The sequence below is a fragment of the Triticum dicoccoides genome, chromosome 3B, assembly GCF_002162155.2.
Source record: "Triticum dicoccoides isolate Atlit2015 ecotype Zavitan chromosome 3B, WEW_v2.0, whole genome shotgun sequence".
NCBI classification, from domain to species: domain Eukaryota; kingdom Viridiplantae; phylum Streptophyta; class Magnoliopsida; order Poales; family Poaceae; genus Triticum; species Triticum dicoccoides.
The window spans coordinates 266969677-266986961 of NC_041385.1; the positions used below are offsets into that span (position 1 = coordinate 266969677).

Sequence of the window (17285 nt, forward strand, 5' to 3'; positions counted from 1 at the left end):
AAGAAAGTGAGGAAGCGCTTTGTCCAAGTGGGGCCCACTGCATTTGCGCAAAAGCGACGCGCTGCCGCTGCAGCTGTGGATCTGCCACCAGCGATGGTTGGCGCGCAAACGGGTGCACCCGGTCACTGCTCCTCTGTGCTTTGTTGTGCCTATGCGCCAGAGATCACGTTCACTGTTTCTTTTTTCTTGACGAAAACGTTCACTGTTTCAGCAACCAATATCTCGGTGCTCAGCCTCAGTGGTAGGACTAGTTGCAAAAATTACTTACTGCATCCACAATAGCGGAGAATATTTTCCCTCACGCCTAGGCCTCGTACCTGACCAATAAGTCCAGTACGAATAGTAGTTTATTGCATAGGAGGAGTATACATGAAAAGAGAACAAAAAAGGAAAATCCTTTACTCAGTCCCCTGTCCAAAAACCAAAATTAGAGACTCAAAACAGGGTTAGTACCAGTAGTAGCCAAATGGACTTTCCTGTCAAAAAACAACAAATGGACCTGCTTGGGTTAGCATAATTGTGTGTGTGATTCATTAGAAGAAAGAAAGTAGATAATCTTTTGCATGAGTGCATTGCCTTTGTGACTTTTACCGGCTGCCCTGGTGCAAAAGCCCCAAAAGTAGGCTAGGCTAGGCTACACTTTTGGCTCGCCCATCCACGCACAATTATTTGTGGGACTTCCAGCTCCAGTTTGCTCACCGCCTACCCCAACCCGTCTGACCCAGCCCCAGGCCCAGTGACATGCCATACACCCACCACCCTCCTGCGTTGCCGAGATCGAGACGCCGCCATGGCCGTGCTTAGGGACCGGGGGATGCCGCCATTAAGCTCTTCGGTCACACCATCCCGCTCCTCGACACCACGGCCGAGGTTGGTTGGGAACCTTCCTTTTCCTTGGACGGGGCGGGGGACTTGTCCGGTTCCTTTCACTTGCCGATGTGATGCGGTCTTCTTCTTTCTTGGCAGCTTTTGTGCTGTCAAATGTGCGGCTGGTTTTGTTAGGTCTTTGCGGTTGCAGCTTCGTTTTTCTTTTTTCCGGAAAGGTGGCATTGCAGCTCCGTCTTCCCCTCCCAAGAACCCACCAGTTAATTGCTAGTACTCACTAGTATTCTTCAGGAATCATTTCTGTTCTTGTTATTTTTCAAACTGTTTTTTATCCTTTTGTTGCCATTCTGCTTGATGCGTGTTTGAACCATATGAATGAATGGACCCTTTCCCTTTGTTATCCAAACCCACCCTTTTCGAGAATAGAGGGGAGTCTGCTTACTCACTCTTCAAAGCCTCCTGTAATTATGTTTGTCTCCACCATTCAATTACGTTTCTTGGTCTTCCTAACTAGGATTCATGAAATTAATTTCATGCTATCTTTGTGTCCTACCCTACCAAGGGCCTTCTTGATTTGACAAGATGTAGACAGCAGTGCCTTGAATTGGTATGTGGTACCAGCCTGCTTGTCCTTGATAGTCTCCATCTTGAAAAGGTGTACTAAAAGGAAACAGTTCTCTATTAAGAAAGGAAACGGTTAAATAAATCCCTATGTCCATAAGGATTTTATTTAGCCTTTCCTTGCCAAATGAAAAACGAAACTTCAACTTCTTTGATCAAATACGTTTGCACTAAGATTGTTAAGATAAAATTGACCACCAAAGAGTTGCAGCTCCACCAAAGAGACCAAAGAGAATGTTTGGCTTCCAGTTAAGTCTAGCTTCAAGAATGGAAATTCGGTGGAAATGATCTATTTGATTGGCTGACATGAGGAGAAACGAAAGAGTATCCACCTACTGGTGGCAGTGGTGGGTAATTTCTCCCCAACTCCAGCTTTTGGAGTTTTTTGAAGCACCCCCTGAAGAGTTTCATAAAAAAACAGGAAGTTGGACCCCATATTCTAAATTTTTTATGAAGTGGCATATTGTGAAGCTACCCCGTTTGGCTTGTATTTTCTAGATCAGAGCTGGATTTTAGGAAACAAGCCCTTAATTGCAGTCATAGAAAAACATTGCTTCTACTCTAATGTTGAACTAGAGGGAAGCTTGGTTTGCAAACAGTTCTGCTGTGGACCTCCTAAATCAGTTTATGTCTTGTCTTTGGAATGTCAAAAATGGTGCTCATGAAATTCATTTATGCTTCATGATAGAACCAAAGCTATGCCAACTAGTTGGAATTATTATTTAATTCAAAACATCTGTCATAGATATTGATCAACATAGATTCAAGCGAATCATGTAATATTATATGTCCATTTTAACCGATATCAAATACCAAACTAATTCCACCAAATGATTTTGCAACCTACGTGGAAATGTAAAGCCTACTCATGTGCATATCGTGTTATAGGTAAATACATGCAAGGTAGTCAATGGTTCTGGTACTCTTGTCATAAGTAACTCCAACTCTTAATCTAGTCCATGGCAGAGCCAGGATTTTAAAGATCGTTGTTTGATTTATTATTTTTTACTAGCTCTTTGAAGGTTCCTATAAGAAATTACTGCAGTTCGGAGCCATAATTTTGTCTGATTGTTACAAAGGGTTATTTTAAGAAATTACTGCATATGAAGTATACATTGACCAGCTCTATCTTGCCCCTGTACATAGAACTTTTTTTTGTTATAACAAGTATAGTGTGTTTTTAGTATTTAGGCAGTTGTGCAAAAAGGGAAATGATATATAGATAGGGACCGTGAGGGGGTCAAGGACTCACCGGAGGAGCTTTTCATTGGCCCATTGTTCATTGAAGACTGATAAAAATCTCCCAAAAACACTTGTCGTGCAAATTTATACTACATACAAACTAAATATACTCTTCTTTTGCAAAAGAAGAGCTGGGTACCCTTGCACCATGGTAGCATCACCTTGGATCTAGTGTTTTATCGTGAAACAGAGGTGCCTTAGAATTCCTCCAATAACACCCCTGGTTCCTTGAAAGTTACTATTTCTTAACCCCAAGTATGAAAGAGTTCCACGATTGCAAGTATAACAAAGAGACAAACAACTGAATATTATAAAGAAAGGGGCAGTACACAGGGGAAATTATCGGTGATATGAGTCAACGCTTAACACCTAAACAAACATAATGAGGCATGGAACTCATGGATAAACATGAAACTAAATTGTACATGACTGAAGAATGTGTTACTTGTTTAAATCAGCTATGATATCAAGTAGATGTTATGACATCACATAATTTTAGCAGCTGCTATGATAAAATCTTTCGTAGTCTCGTACTCTCTTATGCCAGTGGTGTATGCATTGTTTCGAGTATGCCATATTTCTGTGCCTTATAGTAATTTGAGAAAATAACAGTAACCTGATCAGCATTGATTTTTTGTAAAACTTTAACTCCTTATTGCCTATGTTTGTAGCTAACTCAACAGCATTCTCTCTGTCGGCACTATAAAAAAATATGGATTCCAATTTGAATTATCTATTTCATGCATGTTAAATAATATTTTTCAGGTTATCACCAAGCTTGGAAATGATGCAAACAGCAATGATGTCATGCCTTGTGTCTCAAACAATCTTTTGAATGTCGAAGCAACTCCTTTCTATTCCAAGAATAGAGAGCAGAATGATCAAGCTATCAGCAAACATGGGGTGGAAGTGAGAACTGGTTTCAAATTTGAGGAGATTAAATCTGGGTTTGATGGATCTGATCAAGACAAGGTTACTCAAGAAGCCTGATATAATCGTGCCATGCCCTCGTTGCAATAGCATGGAAACAAAGTTCTGCTACTTCAACAATTACAATGTTAGCTAGCCTAGGCACTTCTGCAGGAATTGCCAGAGGTATTGGACCGCTGGTGGAAATATTAGAAATGTCCCTGTAGGTTCTGGAAGACGCAGAAATAAGCATGCCTCTCACTTCCGCCATGCTACGATGCCGTGTGTGTTAGAAGTATATTTACGTTTGAGATAGAGATAAAAGATAGAGATATGATAGGTTTGAACCATGTGTAACTTGTCCTCTACTCCAAGTTTTTCTCCCTCCATTGTACCTCTATATATATCCCATACATGGGTTAGATCAAACAACAACATACACAACACAATATTCGGCCATCCTATATTTTTCCACACGGTATCAGAGCCATTAGACCAACACAATATTCAGCCATCCTATATTTTTTCACATGGTATCAGAGCCATTAGACCAACTTCACTCGATCCTTGGTCCCACCACTTCCGCGGCGCACCACCCCCGAGAAGATTCATCTCGGCTTCCCGGGGGCGCGGCACCCAATTCAACGAAAGGTTGGATCAGCTCCGTAGTTTAGATATTAGATCAATTCCATAGATTAGTTAAGATCAATTCCTCAAATTCCGAATTTCTTGTAGATTGAATAGTTTTAGATTGATTTCTTCAGCCAAATAAATCCAGACGAGATCCCATCCGGTGAGGAAAATCTAGCAGAAATCGGTACTACGAAAGGCGGCCAAGCGCCGCTGACCTCTACGTACGAGTTTAACGAGCGACGCGCGACTGGGCGCCACGAGCCATCTACTTCGACGTGCAGGCCCGGGTGTGCATGAACAGGTGCCTTAATCTGGTGCGGATCGGCAACTCAGCAGCTCGGGTTGCACATGTACGACTACCCGGTGACGGTTATGATCCGGCCGGCACGCACCGGCGCGAACTTCGTCGGCTCCACGAGCGTCATCAACCTTCAGCCATCACGCATACATGCAGAACAGGAGCACGACTCCCGTGGATGCCCAGCGGGCTACACGAGTGCGATCCAATATACGATCAAGACGAGCCGTCGGGACTCCTGCGCATGACGCAGAGTGAATTGCAAAAAACCAGCATATTTGAAGTTGTCATACATAATTGCCACCACATTTCTTGTGCGCCTCAAAAATCTACCACTTTTCTTGCTAATTTTCTCAATAAACTTAAATGACCGATTTAGGACAAACTAAACCAATTTCTGACATTTCGGGCCCGCTTGTCAGGTCCATGTGACACTAAAAGTCAACCCAAACATCATTGGCTGTTAAGTTGGATGTAGGACCCATCCGTCAGAGTCCCATCCACAACTCTCGTCCAACGGTGGACGCCTCTGCTTGCACCGACCGCGCGCCGCTCCGGCCGACCTCCACCCACGTCGCCGTCCCGGCCTTCCTCCGGCGGCGCTACCACCGCAGACCTGCGCGCATAGTCGCCCCAACCCACCCCGCACCGGGATCTGGCGCCCTCCGACGAGGGCTCGAGGTGCCCTCCTCCTACCGATGCCGTCTGCGGGCTGGACGAGATCGCAAGACGCCTCGGCAGCAGTGTGCGGAGTGGTGCAGCTAGCGTGCATGGCGGCTGGTGCGGCTCATGAGGCGTCCCTCCTTGGTAGCCGACGAGCGATATGTCTCGGCTCGCCGCCGCGGACGGAAGTGGTGACGCGGTGTATCACGCGCTCCCTCCAGCAGGCATGGTCGCTGCCACATCGTGCGTGGTAGCTCGCCACATTTGCAGGAGCGAGATGTACCACCCGTGGCCGCATGGCGAAGTAGAGCAGCAGGAAGCGGCAGCTGCAGCGCCACGCCATGGCCGAGGATTGGTGGCGGCCATGGCGTTGTTCTTTGGGCATGGTGAACAACGGTCCTCTCCAGCTCCAACAACCGCCGCCATAAGCCGGCGAGAACAGCCAGCCCTATGCTCGCAAACTGTTTGACGAAATGCCACAAAGACAAATATGGTAGCAAACACTGACGGATGGGTCCCATATCCAACCTAACGGTCAATGCCGTCTGTGTTGACTTTTAGTGCCACGTGGACCTGACCAGCGGGCCGACATGTCAAAAATTGGTTTAATTCGTCTCAAATCGGTCATTTGAGTTTTTTGAGAAAGTTTGCAAGAAAAGTGATAGATTTTTTAGGCACCCAAGAAATGTGGTGCCAATTTCGGATGGAAACTTCAAATGTGGTGGTTTTTTGCAATTCACTCCATGACGCACATGGCGTGTCCGACAACGCTTCGTCGTCGCTCCTCTACGGCAGCATCGACCTTCACGGACCGCGCGCGCGGGTGTCGGGCAGGATCGCAGGCGCTGTACACGCAGGGATCATCAACGCGAGGCCACGCCCAGATGCACACAGCGACTCTGAGATAATGAGGTGCATCCCAGGAGCAGCACAGCCAACGCCTTAGCCGCGCGTTCCACCGAGCTAGTTGACCGGGCACACGCAACATCTTCAGTTGGATCGATCCGTTCTCGGCTAGTGACCATGGAGCATGTTCAGGGACACTGCGACTCCTGCGCATATGTGCAGATCGGCTACCACGCCGGTCATGAAGCCAGCTTCTTCCCACGCGCGTACACGAGAGCAGCACCGATCTTCTAAAAGAGCCGGTTTCTCCAACAACCTTGATCCAAATCACGGGAGTTATTCAATCTCCTGCATCAGCACCTGAGTTGGCTTCTGCCACGCACCATCCATGCATGTGCGCTACTCGTGCGACTCCACCACGAGCGGTTCAAGCCGACTACACCGAGTCACGCGACTCATCATCTGCACGCCGTAGGGACCACGGGAGGGCAAAGTTCTGTACGCGGACATCGCCGACCCGGCCTGCAACTGCATCGACATCTGCATCGAGCGATATTCGCCGACCCGACTGCAACTGCGTCGACATCTGCACCGAGCGATCTTCACCGACCCCTCCTACATCAACAAGCTGTACGACTATGATCAGGCTACAAGCCAACATACTTCATCTTCGACAGCAAGGCATCAACAGACGTCGCGAGCGAGGGACGCCTTCAAGCGACACACTACTTCACGCCTGCTGTTTGTTCACGGACAGATCATCGTCAAGGTCTTCATCAATGTGGTCTTCACCAACATCATCATCAATACACCGTCGCCGCCTCGTCCATAAGATGGACAACTAGCGTCCTCTGACAGTTTTTTCTGCAAGACGCGACCTCGACGACGGCAATGACTGCGTCATTACGACGGCATCGACTGAGTCATCCATGAAGGCAAGACTGCATTGACACGGCGTAACTATAATGACGAACCCTACATGGCCACACGGTTCTGACAAAACCGATGTGTGCTCGATGGGCTTCCTCCGGTCTTGGCAAAATCGATGGACTCATCGCCGACGGCACCCTCTGACATCCGCAAGGTGCATCGTCCACGTCTGCAGCTTCGTCATAGCGCATTTTTTTGCGCCTCCGGCTTTGTGCGGCTTCATCGTCCACGACGACCACATCATCGACCACGACTACCTCGACCACGGCTACATCACCATGATCGGCTACCTCGACATTAATGGCTACGTCTGCAGCAACTCATCGGCAACAATTCCAGTCAACAGCGTCCGCCTCGTCACTTGCGTCCACGATACTCCCGTTGTGAATGCGGGAGGGAATAGAGGAGAAGACAGGGAAGACACCGCCCTAGGTGACCCATGACCCATCAGAGACGCAGTTGATAATGGCGCAACGGAGAAGACAACGAAAGCACAAGACTTCAAATTCAGTCGTAATCGTCCGCTTCACTCCCGCTACGACTTAGGGGGAACGTTGGAAGTATATTTACGTTTGAGATAGAGATAAAAGATAGAGATAGGATAGGTTTGAACCATGTGTAACTTGTCCTCTACTCCAAGTCTTTCTTCCTCCATTGTACCTCTATATATACCCTATACATGGGTCAGATCAAACAACAGCATACACAACACAATATTCATCCATCCTATATTTTTCAACAGTGTGATGCTAATATAGCTAGTCCCGGAGATGTTTCCAATGAGATTCACCATCTAGCTCTTCCACTTTTACCTCAGGTTCTTCCAGGGCCAATTAAAGAAAATGAAACAGTAAAGGAGTTTGGATCTGAAGTGCCAGTTTGTAAGCCTATGTCTTCAAATCCATAATATTGAAGAACAGAAGGGTACTCACCTTGTTTCCTTGGCATCTGGTGATAATAGAGAAGAACAATCATGTCCATCTCCAGCGACAGTGTCAGGTTGCTCAGAAAATCAGACGCCGGATAGCGCAGTTAAAAAAGAGCCAAGCAATGTGTTAGGGTACTATAATGGCATCACGTTGCCTCACCCTCACGGACCTGCTTTGGTGTTTCCCTGGAGTCCTGGATGGAACAGTATTGCTGTGATGGCAGCTGCTCAGTGCTCAACAGAGTCCATTCAAGGGTTGGGTCTGCCACCGTGGGCGCCTCCATTGATGATGGCAGCTCCAGGAATTTGCACACCTGTTGTTCCCTTTCCTATGATGCCACCACCACTTTGGAGCTGCATTCCTGGTTGGCCTAATGGACTTTGGAGTTCACCATGTCCTGGAAGTAATGGCCCTCCAAACAAAATCACATGCTCAGAGGACAATTCTCCTACACTTGGAAAGCATTCAAGAGAAGCAGACCTGCAAGAAGAGAATAGGGAAAACAACGTACAGGTCCCTAAAACTCTTAAGAATTGATGACCCAGCTAAGGCCACAAAGAGTTCGGTCCGGGATACTCTAGGCATCAAACCTGATGAGAAAGGCATGGACAAGACACCAGACTCTACACAGGCTCTGCAGGCCAATCCAGCGGCCTTTTCGCGCTCTCAGTCATTTCAGGAGAGGACTTGAGAAGCTTGATCTTTTGTTTCTAACCAATGCCATCAGCCACCAATGAGTGTTGTCCAAAGGAAGGGGGATATGCCCAGTATGGTCAGTGTTTTTTGCAGGGCATCGTCTTGAGTTTATATGTTCCTAGACTGCAAGCACTCCTACAGCCAACTCAAATCAATTAAAGATCTACCGAGTGCTCAACTTTTTGTTCAGCCATTGTGTAGGTTGGTCAGATGGTTCTGCTTCTTCAGGGAGTATATTTATGTAAAACATGCAGCGAGTTTTCTAAGCACTGGTCAAGTTTGGAAAGTGGCATGGTGCATCGAAATGGTCAGCCAAACATAGAGAACTATGGCCTGCTGGAATACAGAGCGTGCTCCATCTGCAAGCATGAGACCTATAGCCCTTACATTGATGGAGCCAAAATGTTAATTATGATGTTCTCTTCCGTTTTAGGAGGATTGATGCTCTGATGTGCGTATGTAGCTAACATGTTCTCAAGTTTATGAAATGATTGTTATGCCAACCTTCTCCAAATGCTTAATTCCGGAACCGAAATGGAACCAACTCTGTTTGATGTAGACAAATCTGAATATAGTATGTGATGTGAACCATGGGTGCTCATATGCCCATTGTATGCTCAACATGTCTAAGTGAGTTTATAAAAAAAGGGTTAGACCAGTACGAGCAACAATGGCACTAAACATATGAGCAACAATACATATTTCAGATAGAAGAATTAGTGATAATATACATCGCAGTGTTCACCCATTCACCTTATGACTCATGGTGGACACCACACACCAGGGCACAAATTCTTGGCCGTCAACAATTTCTATTTCCTTTTCAGTAAATGCTAGATAGAATACATACATACATACACACACCCTGGAGGCTAAATCTATTGCCATTAACAAATGAATGGCCCGTATACACACTGAAAGGGCGGAAACGGACAAAAGAAACAGAATATAAGAAAGAATAGTAACACTATGCAATTCCCCTGCAAGGGTCATGAAAACGTTCGCATTGGAATTTCCGAACGATTCACCTGATTTAAAGCCTCAAACTTCTCTATTTCTCGGCCGATTTGAATATCACTGGGAACAAAATGCTCCGTGAAAGCCTTGATTGCAAAATGTGGGACCATTGCTGTGACAACAATGATAAGCAGCAGTAACCAAAACAAGCCTTGCCCCATTATGTGATAGATGGCCCTGAAATTAGTGTTTGGTGTCAGTTGGTTGCATCTATTATAGATAATCATAAACAAGAGCAACAGGTTTGCACTTATCAGAAATCCTACTCAAGAAAACATGGGCAAATAGCTCATTTTACTTGTAAGAAGACCAGAGATGCTTGCAAAGAAAAAGACAGCGTTTAATCTATGTATTCTAAAAGAATTATAGTGCAAAGGAAATAAACAAAATGTTATGCTGGAATGAAACAAAAGAGCAAGGGCCATGCGCACGGGTGAGATGCTGCCTGTTGATTTATTATCACAAGGGACATCTCGAATCAAGGTTTATTTCGTTTCTTCGGAGAACTCATCCCTTATAATACAAACACATGTTGCAGGAAACTTGCTATTGTATATGTCCGATGGAGAAAACAGTCAGAATACCTTTAAAGGTTTTAAAGACTACTGCATCTTTTTTGTCAACTTCACAGCTATTGCACGGAATACAAAAATAATGGCATCAGTAATAAGATGAGAGAGGTGAAGCACTTACCCATAACCAGGAAGAACCCATATCGAATCTATCACAAAGAGACAAATCACTGTTGCTGCTATCGTCCCCCATACGAACGCATGTATAATCCAATTCCACCGAATGATGTCCATGGCCAATTGCATATTTACAACGATGACTGATGCAAGTGCCCACAAATCTCCAAGACTAGACATGCCTATAGTACTTTGTCGATATGCAAAATACGGTATGTAGAACACAACCAAACTCTGCCAAAGTGCTTCAAGCATATTGAGGACAAACAAATTCAAATTATACTTCTCATTCCGTTGGCCAGATCCATAAAGCTTTGGGTAAGCTAGCAGTGTTGACTTGCTAAGATCCTTGTCAAGAATACCAACAACAATTGTTGGAAGGGATGTATAAAGCACAGTATACAGGAGACTACTCCATTCGGTGATAGCAGTCGTCAAAGTGAATGATGTATAAAGCACATACCTGCGATCACATCATAAGCATTATTTTGGGGGGGCTATATTTTTTTACTATCCACGCAAAAAATAGGAAAAATAAAGAGGTGCTCCATAAAATAGTTTTTGAATAATTCAACCAACTAAACAAAAAATTATGGTCATAATTTCTGACCATAAAATTATTATCATATCACCGCAAAAAAATATATGGTCGTAAATTTATAATGCCAGGGTACACATCTTATATGTAACACTAGAAAATTATAGGTCTCCACATTTTCCAGATTAGATTAATGATATGGATGATTTCAATAGCCGCCAAGTTGTTTTCTGACCAAAACTAGTAGTAACATTTTCCCAAGTAATGAAGTATTTATCCCATCTAAAAAAACCTTACCAGAAAAGAACCAAGACAAATGTGGCATTCTTGTAGAAGTTGTAAAGGATCATGTAACCCATCCTTTGATAATTCCAGTGACCATGAACTAATAGAAGAGGAACCAAGAATCTGAATTGTCCCATAGAAAAATCTGATGCCATAACAGCTTGTCCTCCTTCTTGGCCACTGATACCAACCCCAACATCAGCCATTTGAATCATTGAAACATCATTTGCTCCTGAATGTCACAGGTTAAGTAAACAGTATTATTAATGCACACGTTGTCTCCTAAATAAAAATGTAACATAATAGATGAAGCAGGAGGGTATACCATCACCAATTGCTAAGGTCATATCATCTGTCCTGTTTTTGATAAGTGCAACTATGCCTGCCTTTTGTAGAGGAGCCACTCGACAACATAAGACAACACTACATTCTGTTGCTACTTTGAAAAGCTATCACAACAAAATAAGACAGACCATGTGTCAGTTATGGCATCTTTATAAGATGATCTTATCACTGATAAGGACAAAAGAAAATTAGTACAGCATTGATAGAATTACATACGGACGAGTACTACCTCTTCTTGCAACTCTGTATCAAGTATGTAAACAAGGCTGTTACCGTCCACAATCAAAGCAAGAACTGTACCAGAAGATTCTGATGCTAACACTGGATACGGTGAGCCAATTGACGAAGCAACTCTGTGCTCCTTAGTTCTTGCAAGTGCTTCCTCGAGACTTTTCTTGCAAGACTCCTTAGAATTGTTATTTATCACAATTTGTCTCATGTCATTCGTCAGCAGCTTACAAGAGTAGCCAATAGAAATTGCTGTCTCCTGCTTATCCCCTGTTAAAATCCAAACTTTCATGCCTGCTTGCCGAAGAGATTCTATTGCTTCTGGTACCCCATCTTGAAGCTTATCTTCAATCCCAGAGGCCCCCAATATGTGGATATTGCACTCTACATTGGCTGCAATTGATCGGAGTAAATTTCCCCTGCCAAGTACTGCTGTGCTAGCCTTCTCATATGCCAACTGCCACTCCTCAAATTTAGGTTGACTCAATTCACGCATACCAACAACAAGAGTTCTTAGGCCAAGTGATGAATATTTGTGGAGATGTGCCTCTGTAGCACGAACATTGTCCAGCTCTAATGATTTGTTGATAATTCCAAACATTGAACTGTCTGCACCTTTGACATATAACTTAACAGTCTTATCAGGGCAGCTGACAATGACAGACATCCTCTTACGATCACTATCAAACTCATGAAGTCCTAATATATCAAATCTGCACATTACATACCGGCAGGATACATCAGAAATGTAAGCCAAGCATGCTAATGATCTATTGAATCAAAACTGGCACGTAAAGGATATGAGATAGTAGATTAGTACTGGCACGTACGCCAAGCGACAATTAATAAACCAGCAACAATTAATATGGATCAGAGGGAGTATTAAATTTGGGTCAAGTGTGAAATGAATCGCACCACATGTTGCAAAATATATTACTCCCTCCATATCACAAATACATTTCATTTTGAATACTGAACTGGTCTTCGAGATTTACCTTTGACCGCTAATTATGGAAAATCATTGCATCATATGAATATACTTTCGAGACAAATCCGAACATATGATTTACAAGTTCTCAATCTAAATATTTGGAATGTAGTCCATGTTTTAAAGTTTGACTTAAGACATGTCCAAAATGACTTTTTTTTTAACCGGGCATAACCCCTTTCCATTAAGCAAATAACGGAAATACAGCAGTTCCAAGTCCAGAAGCAGAGGGAAAGGGGAGAGCGAGTTCAGCATCACCGGGGAACCCACTGCAGAATGCTTGACATCGAAACACCTACTATGGGACAAAGCCCCGACGAATACAATTTGACACGCCGAATTGGTAATGGAGATAACTCCTAAAATAGATGTCAACTTGACGTGTACAGTTCCACTTGACAACTGACTCACACAGAAGAATGAAAAACAGCAAAATTGTATGGACTGTATAATTTAAATAATTTTCTAAATTGACAAACGAATTTCCTACCACTGTTCAAATTTGGAAGTTCCTCCCAGCCAAACAGTTGAAGGGCAGGCCAGGCACAGTAGTAGAGTCTCTCCACTTGTGGCCTAGAGGTCCTGGGTTTGAATCAGCCTCCTTGCAGAATTATTATGCACGGGTAAGGCTGTCTAGAAATTCCCTTCCCTAGACCCCACCTTGTGTGGGAGCTTTCAGCACTGGGTGTGGCACAAGCCCTAATGTCACGTTAATAACCTTAGGTTCTTTTTGGGTCAGAAATGACATCAGTAACATTACAAAGCAAAAGACATAAAAACATTTGTGCTAGCCGTAATCAGATGCTTGATGCTACCAACTACCAGCTGCCCCAGACTGTAGGAGACTACACAGGCAGTATGTCTGCTTATAGTTTTCTAGAGATGAAGAGATCACGGATCATAGTGTCCCTCCACTCCTAGTCACATGATAACTTTTGATATCACAAAATTTTGCATTTCAGTTAGATAGCCGGTACTAAATTCTAACGAAAACACACTCATGAATTATTGCCAAATACAATGGTCACAAAGCGAAAGTTGAGAGATATCTTACCTCTGTCTGTCACCAAGGACATCGATCACTACGTAACCAGATGTTCGCTCAACAAGCACAATGCCATAAGATGCTGCAGCATAAGCTAGTGCCTGCTCATCAGGGGACTCACCCTGATAATCAATCAACTTTTGTTTAGGATCTCTAGTGTCCAGGACAAGTGGCACAATTGTATTGCAGGCAGCAAGAGCAAGGAAGAATTCAAGGACAAGCTTTGCTTCCTCATTTGAGCTGTCATTGTTCAATAACTTCAAAAGCTGAGGGTCAGTCCTAACTGCCATTTTTGGTGTCCAAAGAAGATCATCAACTGACCAAAACCAGCAAATAAGAGGTCTTATTAGGAAACAGCAACATCAAACAAGTAATATAAATTAAAGTCATCGTACCTACAACTGAGGACCCGCATGCAGGTTTGCCAGAACTGTAATCAACTCCGTGAATGGATGCACACATGAACTCCATCTTGTTCTCTGTCAGCGTCCCTGTCTTATCAGAGAAAACATACTTAATCTGCCCCAAATCCTCATTTATATTCAGAGCCCTGCACTGGAACCTGGACCTTGACGATTCGTCATACAAGTCATTGTCGGCGCCCATGAAATATGCTTGCCCAAGTCGTACCAACTCCATTGATATATACAATGAGATAGGAATAATGACCTGATACACTATGACGGCCATGAGGAATGTAACGAATATCTGCATTCCGATTCCATAGTAATTGTAGTTCTTCCCGGTTGTGTAATCCTTTTCTCTAAAGAACTGGGTGAACTCAAGCTCCCGCTGGTGGTTCAGCAGCCAAATCCCTGCGAGCACAGATGCAGTTATGCACATCCCAATGAGCATAATGGACAATATGACTGTCTCCCGATTCAACTGCGTCTCCAAGAGGCTACGCTTGGATGGCGGCCCAGAGTTGTTGAGCATGACCTTAGTCTCCTTTCCGGCATAAACCACGACCCCTATTGCCCATGTGGTATTCTTGAGCTCACAACCACGGAGCACAATGTTGGACGGTCCGAGTGAGACACGCTTGCCGTCGATCTCCAAATTCGCCTGGAACCCATAAATGTTCCTGTTGGGCCGCTCGCAATGCAGCATACCAGCTACGTGGCCGTCGTGAGAGAACCTCAGCTGCGTCTCCTGCTTGGCATACCTCGTCTTGAGGTTGGTCTCCCCGTCAAGATTGACGGTCTGGACGTGCGCGAGGCCAGTGGGGTCACTAGTGGCGAGCAGTACCATGTCGGCGGGGAGCGTCTCGTTGGACGCGACGCGCACGACGTCCCCAACGCGTATGTGCTTCCATTTCTTGGGGAGGTACTCGCCGGCGGTTTGTGGCGCGAGGACGGCGGCGAGGCGGTTGTTCTCCCTGCGGTCGGAGCGGTGGCGGCGGATGTCCTCGTAGGCGTCCTTCACAGCGGTGACGAAGAGCACGAAGGCCAGCGGGAGCACAGACGCGCCACGGCCAAAGACGGCGACCTGGGGGAGCTGGTTGAGCACGGTGATGGCGAGGAAGTAGACGTACGACAGCCGTCGGAACTGCTCGAACAGGTTGCGCGGCAGGAAGGTGAGCGCGGAGTACTTGGCCGTCCGGACAGCGTTGCCGGCAAACTCCGGCGAGGGCTCCCCCACGGCGACGTCGCGGTATTCACCCCCCTCGTGGAGCTCCCGCTCCGACGCGGACGGGTCGGGCTGGTCGCGACGGGAGGGGCGGAAGGGGTCCGGGACCTCAACGGAGAAGCCCAGGTGGTCAGCGCGAACGGGAGGCTCCGGCTGCGACGGCGGGAGTTGCGACGCCGCCGCCGGCGGGTGCGGGGAGGCGGCGTCGATGAGCGGGCGCTCGGACGTCATGGGGGAGGTGGCCAGAACTAGCGGGTGGTCAGAGCCATGGGCGGGGCGGGGCGAGGCGGATTTGGGTGGACGCCGGCGAGGTCAAAGCTGGCGGTGAGGTGAGGAACTTGGAGAAGAAGGGGAGCCTTTACGGGTTCGAGAGTTTTCCGTTTGGGGGCTGGGGCGCGATTTGGGGAGAGACGAGCGGGTTGGTGGCAAATTTGGACGAGCTTCTCCTCTAATTGCCAGATTTCAAAATTCCAATCTCTCAAATTTCCGTCATGTAAATATTTTCAATCTATTCATCACATTAATTGTCATGGCAGTAAATAAACACATGAAGAAACAGAAATTGCATCCAAATTCGTAGACACCTAGCGACAACTACAATGAAGCAAGTTGAAAGCGCGCAGCTTCGGAATCAGACAAACCTTGTCGTAGCAGACAGTCGAAAAGTCAAAGTGCTAGGTGCGTCTTGTTAGAATATATTGTACGTATATACGGTTAGTTATAAACCGTATATACATTAACTTGCGTGAGTTGTAATCAGGTAGTTAGGCCGGCGGCTGATCTTTATCTTGTGCATAGCTAACTTGAGGATCAAGCCATAACCTAACTACCGAATCTGTAAATCCTAGGCTCTGGCTATGTATAACATGCAATGTGTCCCTGCTAGGCATATGCTTCACGTCATCTTTCATGGTATTCAGAGCCTATCTCCTCTAAGCACATCTCCCGTAGCCATGGCCTCCTCAAGCTCCGTTGTCGCCGCACCCGCCCCCATCCCCATCGTCGATCGACTCCACCGCTCCAACTTCCTGGTGTGGCGCGCGCAAGCCATGGCGCCCATCCGTGGTGCGCAGCTCATCTCCTACCTCGATCCAGAGAAGGAGCAGCCGACGCAGAAGCTCACCGACAAGGACGGCAAGCCCACGGACGTGCCCAACCCTGCGTACAACGTCGACAAGGCTCGAGACTCTCAGGTGCTGAGCTTCATCTTCAACTCCATCTCAGCTCCTGTCATGGTCCAGGTTGCACAATGTGACACGGCGACCGAAGCATTGGCCGCCATCACGAATATCTTTATCTCCCAAACCCAAGCACACGTCATCAACACGAGAATCGCCCTCTCCATGACCAAGAAGTGCAACTCGACGATGGCTGAGTACATCGGGCGTATGAAGGCGTTCGGTGACGAGATGACATCGGTGGGCAAGCCGCTCACCGACGATGACATGGTGTCCTACATCCTTGCGAGACTCAACTACGACTGCATGTCCTTTGTCTCCACGATTTGTGCCCGAACTCAGCAAATCAAGGTGAGCGAGCTTTACTCGCAACTGATCAGCTTTGAAAGCAGATTGGCTATGTTCGAGGGCGGCAGACAGTCCTCCCACTCCTTTGCTGACGTCGTCTCTCATGGCGGGTGTGGCAGATCCAACCGTGGTAGAGGCCGCGGTGGTAACAGCGGTCGCAATGGAGGCGGCCGAGGCAACGACGGTGGCGGTCGTGGTCACGGCAGCAGCCGCGACAATGGAGGAGGTCGCAATGATCTCCCCGAAGTCTTCTGGCAAATCTGCACCAAGCCTAATCACACCGCCACGGATTGCTATCGCCGCTTTGACATCTCCTTCAACAAGGAGAAAAGCGCAGCATCTTTCAACACCAACTCCTCCTATGGGGTGGATACAAACTGGTATGTGGACTCAGGAGCAACAG

At 46.2% G+C, this 17285-nt stretch overlaps 1 protein-coding gene and 2 pseudogenes across 1 annotated transcript; 2 read left to right on the plus strand and 1 right to left on the minus strand.

The window, feature by feature from the left end:
- The first annotated feature begins 672 nt into the window (after window positions 1-672).
- LOC119275866 lies at window positions 673-8587 on the plus strand (annotated as a pseudogene).
- Window positions 8588-9277: 690 nt separating this feature from the next.
- Window positions 9278-15754, minus strand: LOC119275867 (phospholipid-transporting ATPase 1-like). The gene is made up of 7 exons (XM_037556792.1): window positions 14123-15754; window positions 13737-14043; window positions 11696-12407; window positions 11447-11570; window positions 11134-11353; window positions 10303-10761; window positions 9278-9786 (listed from the first exon to the last, which is right to left on the minus strand). Exons 1-7 carry the CDS (start codon window positions 15585-15587, stop codon window positions 9582-9584), a joined length of 3492 nt encoding a protein of 1163 aa, XP_037412689.1. The 5' UTR covers window positions 15588-15754; the 3' UTR covers window positions 9278-9581.
- A 1029-nt stretch (window positions 15755-16783) lies between these two features.
- Window positions 16784-16922, plus strand: LOC119282972 (annotated as a pseudogene).
- The last annotated feature ends 363 nt before the right edge of the window (window positions 16923-17285 follow it).

Bases quoted from the DNA above. Each gene is read 5' to 3' on its own strand.
- LOC119275867 (XM_037556792.1), bottom strand. From the start codon at position 15,587: ATGACGTCCGAGCGCCCGCTCATCGACGCCGCCTCCCCGCACCCGCCG. The intron at 12,408-13,736 runs GTAAGATATCTC...TGTAATGTGCAG, and splicing joins GTCCTTGGTGACAGACAGAG to ATTTGATATATTAGGACTTC. The intron at 11,354-11,446 runs GTATACCCTCCT...TGTGACATTCAG, and splicing joins GACCTTAGCAATTGGTGATG to GAGCAAATGATGTTTCAATG.